The sequence below is a fragment of the Gymnoscopelus braueri genome (assembly GCF_963280865.1).
Source record: "Gymnoscopelus braueri genome assembly, chromosome: 9".
Classification (NCBI taxonomy): domain Eukaryota; kingdom Metazoa; phylum Chordata; class Actinopteri; order Myctophiformes; family Myctophidae; genus Gymnoscopelus; species Gymnoscopelus braueri.
The window spans coordinates 12,303,003-12,317,350 of record NC_137610.1 but is presented as its reverse complement, the minus strand read 5'-3'; the positions used below and the strand labels follow the sequence as shown (position 1 = coordinate 12,317,350).

At 43.3% G+C, this 14,348-nt stretch overlaps 1 protein-coding gene across 1 annotated transcript in view; it reads left to right on the top strand.

Annotated features, from left to right (window-relative positions):
- The window catches only part of shank3a (SH3 and multiple ankyrin repeat domains 3a), a gene marked incomplete at both ends in the record, with an annotated part of 292,264 nt that overhangs the window by 254,140 nt on the left and 23,776 nt on the right, over positions 1-14,348 (top strand). Inside the window, 2 exons of the mRNA XM_080438621.1 lie at positions 6,793-6,868; positions 13,508-13,590. Of these exons, the coding sequence (XP_080294747.1) occupies positions 6,793-6,868; positions 13,508-13,590 (159 nt within the window). The remainder of the gene's footprint in view (positions 1-6,792; positions 6,869-13,507; positions 13,591-14,348) is intronic.

Genomic DNA, 14,348 nt, shown 5'->3' with positions numbered 1-14,348 from the left:
TTGAGATGGTCTGACTGAGACACGCCGAGACATGTAGTGCGGAAAGGAATGAGACCAATCTCTCATGATGCAAATAACGTCACGAATATTGCGAAGATTACTAGATATCTAAAAACACAGATTATTCACAAAAAAAACCCAGGATCTTGTTTCTTGACTCCTAAACTTCATTAAAAGACCGAAAACTTCTTCCAGGGGTGAAATGGCCCTTTAAGTAAAACATTTCAGTACTTTTTCCACCACTGCTGCTAGCCAGTGCCATCTTATTCAACCCCTCAGCCCTCCTTCTTTCCCGTGATCCTCACCCATCCTCTTCTCTTCTGTCCGATAGCGTGGCAGGAATAGATGAAGCTCTCTATTTGTCCCTCACCTTTAATTCTTGCTACCTCTTCTTTCTTTCTTAATTTTTTTCTTTCTTTCTTGCCTTCCTGCCTGCCTTCCTGCCTTCTTTCTTTCTTTAGACACACACACACACGCACGCGCTCGCTCGCACGCACACATGCACAAACACACGTCTCTAAACCCATCCTCTGCTCTCACCTCTCCTTTCCTCTTGCCTCTTCTCTCTTCCCCAACTTCTTCACCTTCTATCCAGGGGTGTCGTTTGGGGTCTAATTTGATGGTAATTGCCACCCCCTAGTGTTCACATTTAACCTCAAATTCAGTTATTTTATGCATATTTTTCCCCAACTCTTTTTTGTTGTTGCAGATTCATCTTATTTCAGATCAACGCTTAGTGCATTTCAATCCATACCCGTCCGTCTACATGTGACATGTGTGACACATGTTATAGTTAATGCGTTGTCTTGTCTGCAACCATACATTTGTAAGCGAACATTTTCAACAACAAAAAAAATATGTAATCCCCAAAATATTTGGTAAATGGGGTTTAGGGGTTACTTATTTTTGCCACCCCCTATTTTTTCTGAAATGACGCCTCTGCACCCAGAACGCATTACCTCTCATACCTAAACCTTTCTTTACTGCAGTGGTTCTCAAACCTTTTCGTGCTTAGGACCCCCAAATTGATATGTATGTGGCCGCGGACCCCCACCTGAAAATATGTTGTGCCAGGGACCCCCAGAATCTTTCAAAAAAAAAGATTTAAAGATTTGCACACATTTTCAAGATTTTTCGTACTGTAAATAGAAGATCTACAAGCGCTACGAGCTTTTAGATCTACTATTTTTGAATAGCCAAAGTATAAAATATGGATAAAGGGTTAAAATGATTGTAACGCTTTATTAACAAATCTTGCTCCGGACCCCCTGGTATCCCCCATGGACCCCTGGGGGTCCCCGGACCCCACTTTGAGAACCAATGCTTTACTGTATGTGGGAACGGAATGTCCTCTGTTGAGGTAGTGAGGATCTCTGTTGTTTCCAGGTTCAAAGTGAAAGCATCATCAGTGGAGTGGCTTTAGCATTGATGGACTCTCCCCCCTTTCTCTTTTTCTTTTACTTCTTATCTCTTTCTGATCTGAAATAACTGCAAGGTCTGTAGGGTTTTATTTTCTACCTGTTAAAGAACTCAGCAAATTGGGGCAGCTCACAATAACATGTAGAAATATCAGCCAAATGTTAATGTCTACTTTTGATGCTACTGCCTCATTTTATATATGGTATTCTGTGTGTGTGTGTGTGTGTGTGTGTGTGTGTGTGTGTGTGTGTGTGTGTGTGTGTGTGTGTGTGTGTGTGTGTGTGTGTGTGTGTGTGTGTGTGTGTGTGCGTGCGTGCGTGCGTGCGTGCGTGCGTGCGCGCGCGCAAGTTCTGAGACTGACATCTTGACTCCATTCCTTCCATCCGTGGAGCTGCCACCAGATGCAGCATTTTAAGTCTAATGAACGTCTCATTCCCTCCAAATCCTTATTATTAGACCACAGTCTGAGGCCACCAACTAATGAGCCATCGTCAGCTATTGTACCTCATGCAATTGGACTCTCTCTCTCTCTCTCTCTCTCTCTCTCTCTCTCTCTCTCTCTCTCTCTCTCTCTCTCTCTCTCTCTCTCTCTCTCTCTCTCTCTCTCTCTCTCTCTCTCTCTCTTCTCTCTCTCATCTCTCTCTCTCTCTCTGTTCTCCTCTCTTGCACACCTTACAGTATGTGTGGTAAAATAATGTAAATGGGGCATTTATATAGCGCCTTCTTCCAAAGCACTTTACAATTGTGCATTACATTCACTTCATTCCCACACTGATGGTGAAGCACTGCTCATCGGGAGCAGTTGGGGTTCAGGGTCTTGCTCAAGGACACTAACCCAGGGGGGAGCCAGGGATCGAACCAGGATACGTCCGATTCCAAGCGGCCACTCCTGAGCCACTGCCGCCCAGTGCAACGTTATACTAAATCCTAGCACGTATGTGTATAAGAGTGACATAGTAGTTGCAGAAACCGTCTACATCCGTTATGTGATATGATACGTATTTTGGTGTTACGGTATGTTTATGCTATGTTGATGAATATACTGTATCTTCTATTTTTTACAAGCCAAAGTATAAAATAATGGTTTAAGTGGTTACACAGATCCCGTTCCCGGTTTTAATGGGTTAAAGAATGAACCTAACATAAGCAACTAAAGTATAAATGAATGGCATAACTGAACAGACGAGATAAGGATCCTATGAGGTGTGGAGTCAGTAAACCAGTGGTGTATGAATGTGTGTGGATGTGTGAACATGGTGTAATGCAGGTGTGTGGATGGAAAGCCGAATCAAACCTAAAGCAAGCAAAAGAACATGGAGCACTGAGGGAGAGTGCTGGCAGGTCTGTCGTCTCGGAGTCTCTCTCTAGAGTGAAAGGCATGAGCTAAACCTGTAGGCTCTGGAGGCACCGGCCCAGGTGTCCCTCCATGAGCCATCAAGTCTGATTGCAGGAATAGAGACACACGGGCGCCTACAGTTTCACGCCCACAATTGAGACAGCGCCATCATTCGGGGTAAGGGAGAACGGTGTACCCGGGCCCAGCCCATAGAAGCCACTGAATTCAACTGTAATTTAGCCGACTTTTAAAATAATCCTACATGAACTGGAGACGAATAACAATATGTTTCCAGATGTATGGGGTGTCGTTGTCAACATAATCGTCTTGTTTTCCCAATAGACATTTCACGGCAGACAGACAAGTAGTCGCATTTCAGTGACATCACTGTCTTTACGAGCGCCGGTGGGTCAGTGGGCTGAACGGAGATGATGTGTGGGTGCTGGTGGCAGACTGACAGTTGCATAAAATCATGTGGCTAGTAAACTGTTAATGTGGCAATAGTTTCATAGGTGCATCTGTATTTTTTATTGAAAATCACACCTTTGGGATTTCAAAATACCTTGGTATACCGTAATACTTTCATACGGCCCAAAGCCTAGTGACCATATATTTGACCCTTGTCCCAGATGCTGGAGTAGAGCTCAAGTCCACATTATAAGATTTCCCACTTGGTTGTATTTCCGTGTGTTGTCACACCCAGTCCTGTGTTCAGACAACTCTGCCAATCCAGCCATAGCTTTCGATGATGATGATGATGATGATGATGATGTTGATGATGATGATGGCAACAAAGCTTATTGAAGCATGATTGTGCAAATGGAGAACTTGCCTGTTTGTTTTGACAATGTAAACCAACCGAAACCTCAGCCTTTACTCATAGAGAAGAGCATATTATCTCTTATCTCATCTTATCTTATTATCTTTAAATGCTCCTGGGCTGTGCAGAATAGACAGAACTGCTGCTAGAGAGCCCTGTGCTGGCTGCAGTCTAGCAGCAGAAATGTGAACTACCAACTCTTCTCCACTGAAGTCATTCAGATGTCAACAATATTCTTATAATATTGTGTAAAAAATAGTGAAATAGCTGATCTACCAAAATTCTGAGAACACACACACACACACACACACACACACACACACACACACACACACACACACACACAACACACACACACACAACACACACGAGCACGCGCTCGCGGCACTTCATAGTGCAACCTGAGCTCAAAACTGTTTCTATCCTTAGAGTGCATTGCCCACATAATCCTGCAGTTTGAGAAGGCTCATTATGTCATGATTTTGCCATTTTGAAAATCTTAAATAATAATTACTTGCATGTACTGTTCTAAATCCATATTTTCTGCATTTTTCATTCCTTGCTAAGCCGAGCGCTGCACCTGAACAGGTCCGCTTTCTGATTTGGCAAAAGGTCTACAGTTTTTTGTATGAGCCGCTAATAATAATAATGATAATTAAAAGAAAAACAGTATGCAGATTCCATCATATTCAAATGTACTCCAGTCTGCTATTCTGTGTAAATCTCTCTTAACCCATTAAAACCGGGAACGCATTTGTGTAACCACTTAAACCATTATTTTATACTTTGGCTATTCAAAAATGTGTGCAAATCTTTGAATATTTTTAAAGCAAACATTTTTTAACTCAAATCCTTGCTTCTGGGGGGTGCTTGACATGAAAAAGTTTGAGAACCAGTGATATTATAGCAACATAAGTTGTTTCAGAAAACTGTTGACATTTGGTAGAATCGGAACCTCAGCCTTAATGGGCTAACTTACCCTTGTGGGAGACAGTGGGTTTGGTCTGTACGCCACAACGTTTATAAAGCCTATCCACCACTGCAGCTGTCCTCCCAGTCCGTCTGATGTGGTCCACTTGAACTTGAAGTGTGAGCCTCCTGCTCATTGGGCAGCAGTGGTACGACTAACTTCTCCGATGTGGTCCAATTGGTGTGATTGATGCCAGCATTGCAGGAGGCCAGGATTCCGGGGAGGAAAGGGAAATCTATGCATTTGTAATGAAGGTGAAACAAATCGTCGGTGTCAGGTGGAAACCCTGTATGTCCAAAGCGGTTCCTTTTTCCTTAATATGTCTTTCTAATTAAAATAGTGAAAACGGCCGATCTATAAGGTCACACGTCGACACGTTGTGATTTGCTATTTTCACTACTTTTGCATGACGGAAGTATTGCATTACATTTTTTTTTTTAAACATAAAAAGTTGAAATATGGAGAAAGAAGGTTTCTGTCCGACAGCAACGAAATGAATCATTTTGTGAGATTCAGAGAGGACTCACACACACAACGGCATGCTGCTTAGAGAGCAATAAAGAACAGGAGAAATTATTTGTGTTTTTTGCTTTTGCCGCGTGCCTATAAAGTGTCTCAGAACTTGCAAATTGTGGGCTGTCAGTCTCTCAACTCGCTCATTTTCATCTTCTCTCCCCCTTCTTTTTTTCCTTTTCTTTCCTGTATTCTCTTGTTTTTTGTCACTTTGTAGTTCTGTGTCTCTCTGAGCCTGTGTGTATCTCTCACTAGCACATGCATACACGTACTGTACTGTACTATACACGCACGCACACACACGCACGCACACGCGCATGCGCACGCTCACAAACACAACACGCAGCGTTGCCCAATTAAGAGTGTCTATGCTCTGAATGGGTCTCGGGTGTGTAGTCAGCAGATTGCAGTTTAGTGGAGGTGCTGTGTGTATTAGTGGGTGGGGGAGAGGCCATTGATCCCTCTCCACAGTCCCACAGGATAAGTCCTCCCACACAGTGACAGGGCACACGCACACACACACACACACACACACACACACACACATACACATACACACACACACACACACACACACACACACACACACACACACACACACACACACACACACACACACACTGGAGCAAATGGAACCACAATGTTTTTTGTTTGTTTTTTGTTAAATGAACACAATGGTTTTTGCAGTGCACAGGTATGAGTACAAACTACAAACATGTGCATGCACATAGTAATACAAAGAGACAGTCTCTCTTTCACTCATATGCACACGCACGCTCGCATGAGCACACACACACACACACACACACACACACACACACACACACACACACACACACACACACACCCCCACACACACACACACACACTGCTGAGCTCATAACTGTTTCTATCCTAGTGCATTTGTCCTAACAGAAACCCTGCAGTTTGAAGGCTCATTATGGTGTGATTTTGCCATTTTGAAAAACTTATTTGCAAAAGGTCTACAGTTACTGCTGCACACTTTTTTTTAATAAGCCACTAAATAAAAATAAAATAAAAACCAGTATGCAGCTTCCATCGTATTCAAATGTACTGCTGCGTCTGCTATTCTATCAAAAGAAAAGCTATCAGTTAGTTTTTTTCTATAGTATCATTTCAATGAGTTCATAGACAACAACACGAACATGGTGCAACAGTGCCACACATTGGCAGATCTAAGATTCTGGATATACTGTAATTTAAGTATGCTAGAACAGCACATAGCGTATGATATGGTCATATTATTAATAGAATCAATCCCCTACTTCATCTTGATTTGACTGTTCTCCTCTAAAGCTGTGGTTTTCAGCTCCATTCCTGGAGATCCACAGCGCTTCTGTTTTCGTTGTACGCTGTCATATCAAATCTTCAGTGTTAAGTGAACTCTGAGCACGTACAAATGATGGACCTGTATTTACTTTGCGGCTGCCTAATCGATTAATTGAACGCAATTAACAACCAATACATTAATATTGTAAAACAGGATTCTACTGTAGGTTGAGTACCATTTGATTACTTGTTTGAATAGAAAGCTAGTTGTTAGTCTCTCCGGGGTTAGAGTTGACAACCCGTCTACCAGACAGTAATTTGAGTGTGGACTGGAGTTGAAAACTTCTGCTCTTGAAGCTCTCTATTAAAGTGGTTAAAGATATTTGATTGATAACGCAGAGGATACATGTGCAAGGCTTTTATCAGTGTCATCTTGTTCTACAGAGACTCGAGAGGACCGCACCAAGAGACTGTTCAGACACTACACTGTGGGATCCTACGACAACTTCACCTCATACAGGTAAGAGCCACGGCCAACAGCCGACATACAACCACATCTGTCAGATCTGTGTCTAAAAACATCTAAACTGATTTGGCGCATACACTTAAGCGTTGGGGAAACTCTGTCTAGTATGCAGAGCCTATACAGAAAGCACAACTTTTGGGATGGTGCCATCTAAATGTAGCGGTGTGCCAGTGCTGTCACTGCCAATATAAAAATATATATTTTAGGATTAACCATTTGGAACCTAGATCATTCCTATTCTGGGGTGAACATCTGGCGAAAATAGCCGATCTACACACTCACAACGCCTTGAGATGTTTAGTGAGCCAAATCCCTCATTTTGGCAATTTTCGGTGAAGAGGTTTGGTGTAGAGCAGGGGTCTTCAACAGGGGGTCCGTGACCCCTAGGGAGTCCTCAGAGTTACTACAGGGGGGCCGCCAAATGTCTGTGTGATAAGAACGTTTTCAACCACTTGAACCCTAATATCCCTATTCTGAGGAATATTAGCCGAAAATAGCAGTGAGCTTGTAGATCGGCTATTTTCGGCAAAGAGGTTTGGTGTAGAGGGAAAAAGGCGCAAACCAAGTACAGAGCCATAGGTCAAGTTTAGTGCGTATTTAGGGTTTAACTGGTTAAATGTCTGAAATAAACAAAAAAACTTTAATGATGATAGTCGATGAAGCTATCTATGAAAGAGTTTAATCTGCAACACAATTTTATACCTACAGTAGTATGTGATTTAGGGGGGGTACCTGCTTCATGGCCTGAAAAACGTTGAAGACTCCTGGTGTAGAGGGAAATACTAGAGGATCTAGTATAGTGCCCCGGGGGGACGTATACTGTATGGTTTAAGTGGATAACATAGTTGTGGGAGTGTGTGTATGTTTGAGCATCCACAAATGGTATACAGTAATGTATACAGTATTATATGCATGCGTATTTTTCGTACACATGTGTGGCTGCATGTACAGTATGTTCTCGTGCTTGTTACACTGTTACAGTAACATGAACTTCCGGGTTATCTTCCCTAATCTTCTGTTTAACCCATTTTCATCTCTCTCTCACTCTCTATATTCCCCCCCCCCCCCTAACTTCCTCTCACACTGACATTTCGTACATGGAGAGGGTGAGTGCCCCCTCTCCTCTAGTTAACCCATTAAGACCGAGAACGCATCTGTGTAACCACTTCAACCATTATTTTATACTTTGGCTATTCAAAAATAGCAGATATACAAGCTCACAGCGCGGTAGATCTGCTATTTTTGAAAAATCGCGAAAGTTTGTGAAAATCGTTGAATATATATATTTTTTAAGCGTTTTTTTAACTCATATAATTGCTTCTGGGGGGTCCCTGCAACAACATATTTTGAGATGGGGGTCCGCGGCCAAATATATATAATCTTGGGGGTCCTTGACATGAAAAAGTTTGAGAACCACTATAGCAACATACGTTTTTTTTTTAAACTGTTAGGATTTGGAAGACATTTGTAGAATCCCCAGAAGCAAAGATTTGAGTTACAAATGTTGGCTTTAAAAATATATACATTCAAAGATTTGCAAAAATTATCACGATTCTTTAAAAAAAATAGCAGATCTACAAGTTCATAGCGCGGCACTCGGTGCATCACTATGAGCTTGTATATCTGCTATTTTTGAATAGCTAAAGAAATCTAAAAATGACACACAGATGCGTTCCCGGTCTTAATGGGTTAAGATTGGATCGCAGGGAGCGGGGGTACTGGAGCAACTTATGGTTTGCGTTGTGATGCAAATTCTCTCTAAATGCCAGCGTGTGTCGGTCTGAAATGCAGAGCTGCTCCGAGCCTTCACATTGTTTCCGCCCACTTACACCAGGCTTTTATGAAATGCCAGGTTGATGTATTGGACACTTTAGTCTGATTAAATGTCACTTCAATAGCATGTTTTATTATATTAAATGTTTTTATCAACATTTTAATTTGTTTTGGGGTTGTTGTTTTATTGTCTGTTTGTTTTTGTTTTTTCCCCCCAATTTAGTTATTGCCAATTCTCTGTAATATAATGCTAACACAAACAGCCCCGGGAAAGTAAGTGATGCAATGTTAAATTACCAATGGTTATTGGTAATTTATAACACAATGAACACATGTAGAAAAAAAAACAGTGTAATGTATTGTGTCAGATTGTCCATGTAATTGACAAGCGGAGGATACATTGGGAGTGTATCTGTTAGGGTCATTATGTACATACGGTGCAGGGGTTCACTTAGAATACAATCTATTCTTTATTTTAAGTGCTATTGTGAGTGCTTCTTAAGATAGAGGCTGGCAAGGCAAGCGTGAGCAGATTTAGCTCGTGGACTTCCAGAGTCATTTTACTGTCAGCTACTGGGTGAAGGCTGCATGTGGAGATGAGGAGGCAGGAGCAGGTGAAATCCTGGTTTCAAAAGGGAGTCACAGTTTAGAGAGATTTGTGTCAGGATGGTACAATTACATCATTTGTACTGAAACAGGAATTTGGCACACCACACAATCAACTCCTGCAGTACCTGCAACCAGTGGCGCAGCCAGAACGCTAGTATAGGCTGGGCCTAGACAGGAGCGGGTGGGCACGCGTTTTTGGACTGATACTTTCTTTTAGTTTTTTTGTTACTTAAAAATTAAGAATAACAATTTCCAAAACAAATTGTTTTTGTAAAATCGATTGGGTGGGCCAGCTTTCTAAGTGGGTGGGCCACGGCCCACCCAGGCCCACCCATGGCTGCGCCCCTGCCTGCAACTGAGACATCTGTTGTAGAAAACATTCAGATCTCTAACAACAGTTCCTTTTAAAGTTGAATGACATAACAATCCTAAATTGTCATGAGGCTTTTATATAACCATGTTGGTTAAAAATTCTCAGAAAAGGGAAAGATGTGTCAAGAGAACTGGGTACAAGATTATTTCAATTAAAAATCCTTCATAGAATATATTAGACCATCTAGGCTGCACAGAGGGTGGGTTTGATTGATGCTGGCCGTGGGTGTTGGAGGTGTCACAACAGGGACGGTACTCTAGTTCAGTGGTTTTCAACCCTTTTCATGCCAAGGACCCCTAAATTGATATATATTTGGCCGCGGACCCCCATCTGAAAATGTTTTGTGCCAGGGACCCGCAGAAGCAAAGATTTTAGTTAAAAATGTTAAAAAATATATATATTCAAAGCTATGCACACATTTTCAAGATTTTTCAAAAATAGCAGATCTACAAGCTTATAGTGAGCTTACACTATGAGCTTGCTATTATTGAATAGCCAAAGCTAAGTGGTTAAAAAGATTTTGACGCTATGTTAACTAATTTCGCTGGGACCACTGGTACCCCCCACCAGAGAACCACTGCTCTAGTACACATGCTCTGGAGCTGCCCAAAAATCCAGGCAGTTTGGTCTGCTAGGCAGTGGAAAGGATATCAGGTTTGGATATCCCTTCTTCTCCCAAGTGCAAGTGCAGGTGACCCTGCCATGTTGAGTGGCGTATATCCCCCTTGAGCTGCTGGGATTCAAAGTACTCTTGTGTTAGGGAGGAGGCTATTGGTTGAAGAAGGGAAAGGCACTTCTGCTCTTGTGCCGTCCCTGTTGCACACCTCTCTTGGCCACTTGGCCGCTTTAGAGCAATTGTTTAGTAGCTGGATGAGTTGGAACAATATGATTTTGAAATGGGGGTGTATCATCTTTATATGTTGGGGGTCTGATAGCGTCTCCGGCTCCGAAATTGTTTTCCGATGTGCACACAATATAAATACAGTATATTAACACATTCCATGCCAGAGTTTAATCTCATAATGTACTCACCAGTGCCAGCGTTTTATTGTTGTTTTTTAGTTTTTTTCATGTCGCCACAGACCTCGCTAAATAAGTTAAAAGTGCGCGTTCATTTGGTTCTAAACACACAGCGGATCCGTGAGAAACGGCCAGCGAAATCCGTTTCCAAATCCGTGCCGCCATCTTGAAGCTACAGCCGATCAACGGTAAACAGTGATCAGCGAGGAGAAAAACAACAACCAGAGAAAATCGAGTTTTAAACAGGATCCCAGACAGGAAGCGGATACGATCGAAAAAACCGGAACCCGAATAATTCCGTTTCCGACCGGAAACCGGAAACGGAAATGGATCAAAAAAATTCGGAAAGTGCACCTGGGGCACTTAACATGGGAATCGGCGGTTCGCGTAGATCTACGCGACTGGCACGCTGCGGCTTTAAATAGGTTCGCGTAGATCTACGCGACTGGCATGCAATGTGTTAAGGTATCTAAAGAGCACAGAGTACGTTTCTGACTGGGCAATATGGGTTTCATTGTGAGGCTGTCAATTAGGGAAAGCCTGTCAAACACCTACTGCGACACTGACTGATATTTAACAAAGTAAGTAGCTTAATGTGATGTTAATATTTCTCTAATTCGCATTACCACGTGAAATGAATCGAAAGGTCTGACCTGCAGGGATTATCATTACTTTGACTATAACGCTACCTGCTGATATGGGTTTAGCTTGCTTCCCTTAACAGCTGTGGTTGGCTCCATGGAGCTCATTACCAGTCATCTGTCCTCTTTAAATACCTCAATAAAATGATATACTGTAGTGTGCATATCGAAAGACAATGTGTGATTTGTATTGTTTCATTCTCCTGAGCTGATTATTTGACAACGTTTGGATGCAGTCATTCAAAAATAGTGTTTACTTTATACGCTTGTCCTCTCATCAACTTCAACGTAGGGCTCCAGTTTGTACAACTTGTGTCCTACCAGGAAGTTAATTGCGTACACCTGGCGTCCTTGTCATTTCAGCTGTCTAATCAGGGACCGTTTAGTGACAGGATGGGAAGCCTGGGATGGGAAACTACTGTATCTAATAGGATAGAAAACATCCAGTACCATGTGTCCCGCAGGACCACGGTTGCAGACCTCTATTCTTAGAATATACGGTAACTACAGAATCCTGTTGTCCCAGGGCTCAGATTGGAACTGGGCAGGAGTCGTCTTCTGAGCCAGCGTGTGGCGTGTTTAGTGAATGTGGCTTTGTCTCCAGGCTGTGTGCTGTGTTAACACCTGAGGCCGATTCTACAAAATTCTAAATTCTCAAACTTTTTCGTGTCAAGGACCACCCAAAATGATATATATTTGACCGCGGACCCCCATTTGAAAATGTGGTGTGCCAGGGACCCCCAGAAGAGAAAACAATCTAAATTATTCAAACTTTTTCACTTTCGCCCTCACAGCTAGTAGGTCCTGAGTTCGATTCCCGCTAGGGACGCTGTGGGCGTTGGGGGCGTTGGGGGCATGTTCTCCCCGTGTCTCCTAGGGTAGTTAATACCCTCACAAAAACATGTAGTAATCCTGGTCTCTATACTGCCTCCCCCATGACAGCCGGGGCGCCTGATGGAGGGGAAGGGAACTGGTTGGAATGACGTGTTCCTTTCACGCGCTACGTCCTACCGGGGAAACTCCCCCCTGTCAGGTGATAAGAAGGTCAGTTGGCTCTCATGCATTGAAGGAGGCATGAGCTCGGCCCTGGTAGGGGGAGTGTAGCGCCCAGGATCACTTAGAAAATTGGCACCGGGTGAAAAAAAGGGTGAAAAAAATTTAAGAGAAAGAGAACCACTGATCTAAATCATGACACAGATGCTTTCCCGGTTTTAAAAGGGTTCAAATTGTAGACGGATCAGCTCTGTATCTCCATCATATACTGTACACTGGACCACCCTCCTGCCGTTGATTCACATCACCTTTTGATCAACAACAGGAAGTCTAGCTTTCTTCCAGATTGTCCTTCTCCTTGTTTATTTCAAAGAGCAATAGCAGCGTGGTCTTATTTGTTCATCACTCCCTGCATGCAAAAAGGCTGTGCAGTAACTCAGCTGCTGCTGCTCTCTGATCAGATGAAAACGGGGGATTTTCTCTGCCACCACTAGCTATGATTGCTATTGCTCCACCTTTCTCTGCACCTCTCCTGTGTAGGAGAGGCCCTTCCATACCTTATCCACCCTTCTTTTCAATGAGGGATTAGTCAGAAGATTGATTCACTCTTACCTTTTTTATCCAGGGAGATATCTTTGCCATTACGAGAGGATTCACACATATTCATCACACACTCTGTCTCTCTGCCCGTATGTCTCTCTCTCTCTCTCTCTCTCTCTCTCTCTCTCTCTCTCTCTCTCTCTCTCTCTCTCTCTCTCTCTCTCTCTCTCTCTCTCTCTCTCTCTCTCTCTCTCTCTCTCTCTCTTTATATATATATATATATATTGTGAAACCCCTGGGGAATTCTGAGCTGTGTTAGGCTGCTATGCTTTTAACTTGATAGGGTTATCAGAAATGGAGGCACAGGTGTGTGTGCGTGTGTGCGTGTGTGTGTGTGTGTGTGTGTGTGTGTGTGTGTGTGTGTGTGTGTGTGTGTGTGTGTGTGTGTGTGTGTGTGTGTGTGTGTGTGTGTGTGTGTGTGTGTGTGTGTGTGTGTGTGTGTGCGCGTGTGTGTGTACATAATTTGTAAGTCTGTCTTTGCAATATGCATGCGTGCATGTGTTTGAGGATGGTGCTGGACTCATACCTGTGCTCTCTCTCTCTCTCTCTCTCTCTCTCTCTCTCTCTCTCTCTCTCTCTCTCTCTCTCTCTCTCTCTCTCTCTCTCTCTCTCTCTCCTTCACAGTGATTACATCATAGAGGAAAAGGATGCTGTTTTACAAAAGAAAGAGAATGAGGGCTTTGGCTTCGTCCTGCGGGGGGCCAAAGGTAGGATACACACAACACACGCACACGCGCACACACATACAGACAGGCCTATCTGCTCATAACACCAATGGCCCAAAGCACTCAGCAGCTCTCCAGAGCTGGCATCAAAGACTTTGATTTTGAACATGTGTTTGCGTGTCACACTGTATGTGAACAGTGCGACTGGTGTCAGAGGCTGCCTGTTGATCTGACACACACTGCATGCTTGTCTCTCTCTGTTGTCTGTGCGTGAGTCAAACTCAAAAACACCTCACTAGACACTCCGATGCCCTCAGTGTGTGTGTGTGTGTGTGTGTGTGTGTGTGTGTGTGTGTGTGTGTGTGTGTGTGTGTGTGTGTGTGTGTGTGTGTGTGTGTATGTGTGTGTGTGTGTGTGTGTGTGTGTGTGTGTGTGTGTGTGTGTGTGTGTGTGTGTGTGTGTGTGTGTGTGTGTCTAGCCCCTGTGGTGGCGTCATCCTTGGCTGTGCTGTCAGCGAGCTGTCCCATCTGTTCGCCACACATGGTGTTTAGGAGAGACGCGCTCACTCGCTTGCTTTGTTTCTCCCCTATTTCCATCTCTCTCCCTTCATATGTGCGTTCCACTGCTTTCTGTCAGTTTCATGATGTACAACAGTCCTTTTTTCTCTGTCTTTTTGATTAGTGTCTTTATTTGTAGCTGTTGCTAATGTTCACTCCATCGCTTTATACTCCCATTTTTCTTTTTCTTTTTCTTCTTTTTATTCGGGAGGGGGGAGTTCAGCTCCCATGCCAGCTCCCTGG